The 2,115-nt window shown below is 38.0% G+C and overlaps 1 protein-coding gene across 1 annotated transcript; it reads right to left on the bottom strand.

Annotated features, from left to right (window-relative positions):
• Positions 1-1,428: 1,428 nt before the first annotated feature.
• LOC104874855 (olfactory receptor 7G1-like) lies at positions 1,429-2,025 on the bottom strand. The gene has a single exon (XM_010642098.3). It carries the CDS (start codon positions 2,023-2,025, stop codon positions 1,429-1,431), a length of 597 nt encoding a protein of 198 aa, XP_010640400.2.
• Positions 2,026-2,115: the final 90 nt, after the last annotated feature.

Genomic DNA, 2,115 nt, shown 5'->3' on the forward strand with positions numbered 1-2,115 from the left:
AACTTAACTTCCAGCAAGTTTAATATTTCTGCTTTAATATTTAGATCTTTAATCACTTTGGATTTTAATTTAGTACATGGTGAAAAAAAAGGGTCTAGTTTTAATCTAAGCCACCTTGTATGTTAGTGATCTTCGCATTACTTTAAAAAGTATATGAACTAATCAAATTAAAGAGAGATGATTTTACTTAAGTTTTAGCTCTTAATTGTTGGCTGGGCTCATTGCATATGAGGCAGTGATGTGGGAGAATATTTTGATAAGGAGAAAGTGATGACAGATCAATAGAATTCAGTTAGTTCATGGCATCTGTGAAGAGAGGAGGGATGGTTTTGCTTCTCACTAGCTCCTTCTGGGGCTCAGCCACAGTACCTAACTTCCTCCTAGTTTGCTCTACCTGTTACAAGTGCAAGCAGCCCTCAAGCATCAGAAACTGGAGAACATTTTTTTTAATATTTGTAACTTTAGGGATATTTCAGATACAAAGTATTGTACAGGAACTGGTGGCAGTGAGGAAAATAACACTATTAAGCAGCCACATCATGCAGGGCTCAATGAACCTCTAATGCTGGACCCATTTCTAAATTCATAGTAATGTACAATAACTCCCTTTATGATCAAAGCATATAAGTGTAAATATTTATTTTTCTTATGAGAAACGAAGGTATTTTCTTTGATGAAGTTCAAAATCTCTAATGTCTCAAAGATGCTTCAAAGTATTCACATAATATAAATGCATAATTATATAAGTAATGAAGACTAATAGGGGAAATTTTTCTTTCTTTTTTGGGGGGGTAGGGTCTCACTATGTAGTAGAGGCTGACCTGGAACTCACTATGTAGCCCAGACTGGTCTCAAAATCACAGTGATCCTCCTGCCTCAGCCTCCTGAGGGCTGGGATTACAGGTGTGCACCAACATGCCCGGCTATGGGTGGGAGATGTTAATATGACCTTCAGAGGGGTCCGTTTACAGGGAATATCTCAGTAATTACTTAAATATGCATGCAAGTTCAGATCATTAGCTTCATTTGTGTTAAAACTCACAAACTATAACTCCAACTATGAATCATGCAGAAGCTCATTTCCAGATATCAACAGACACTCTCTCATACTCATCCCTGTTCTATCCAGTAGTCCAGCATTGCATTTCCTGAAATGAACCTAAAATTATTGCTCAAATTGAAACCTTAATTCATGATTTTTTTCCAACCAATTACAGCAGCACAATAGAGTTTAAATATGAAAATCATTTGACAGTAACACACAATTGTTTGAATCTAAAAGAAGCTTAAATTACAAGTTGAAATGAAATGTGCTTAGACATCATATCATACAGTCATTTTGAAAGACCTTGGTCATTTAATACTCATGTTGTCTGGCTTACCTGCATTCTTGTCACTTTATCACATTCTAAACACCCAAACTCAAAGCTATGAACACAAGAATAAAAAAGACTTCCCACTAATGAGATGCCTCAGAGCTATCTTCATTTCTCTATTCCTCAAGCTGTAGATAAAGGGGTTCATCATTTGAGGGATCACAATGTACATCACTGAAGCCACTGCATTCTTAGTGGAAGAGTCAACAACAGTAGGACTCAAGTGCACACCAAAACCTGTCACATAGAATAAGAACACAACAGAGAGGTGAGAACTACAGGTGGAAAAAGCTCTATACCTTCCCCCAACTGAGGGTATTCTGAAAACAGAAGATACAATTTTAATATAAGAGAAAATAATTCCAGCAATAGGAACACCAAAGAATATGTTTGCTGCTGAATATACCAGAAGAGTATTGATAAAGATATTAGAGCAGGAGAGCTTGATGATCTGAGCAAGTTCACAGAAGAAGTGAGGGATTTCCACATTTGTGCAGAAGGACAGCCTCAGCGCCATCAGAGTGTGGAGCAAGGCATGCCCAGTGCTAATGAGCAGGGAGAGTAGAACTAGTAGGACAGAAAGATCAGGGGTTAGGATTACCTGGTATCTTAGGGGCTGACAAATGGCCACATAGCAGTCATAGGCCATCACTGCCAAGAGACAACTTTCTAAACCAGCAAAAGTCAAGAAAAAGTTGCACTGAGTAAGGCAGCTTGTGTAGGTGATGCTCTGATCCTG

Source organism: Fukomys damarensis, unplaced genomic scaffold (genome assembly GCF_012274545.1).
Source record: "Fukomys damarensis isolate Sample0158 unplaced genomic scaffold, DMR_v1.0_HiC HiC_scaffold_37, whole genome shotgun sequence".
NCBI classification, from domain to species: Eukaryota; Metazoa; Chordata; class Mammalia; order Rodentia; family Bathyergidae; genus Fukomys; species Fukomys damarensis.

Coding starts and splice junctions, on each gene's coding strand:
- LOC104874855 (XM_010642098.3), bottom strand. CDS start 2,025: ATGGCCTATGACTGCTATGTGGCCATTTGTCAGCCCCTAAGATACCAG.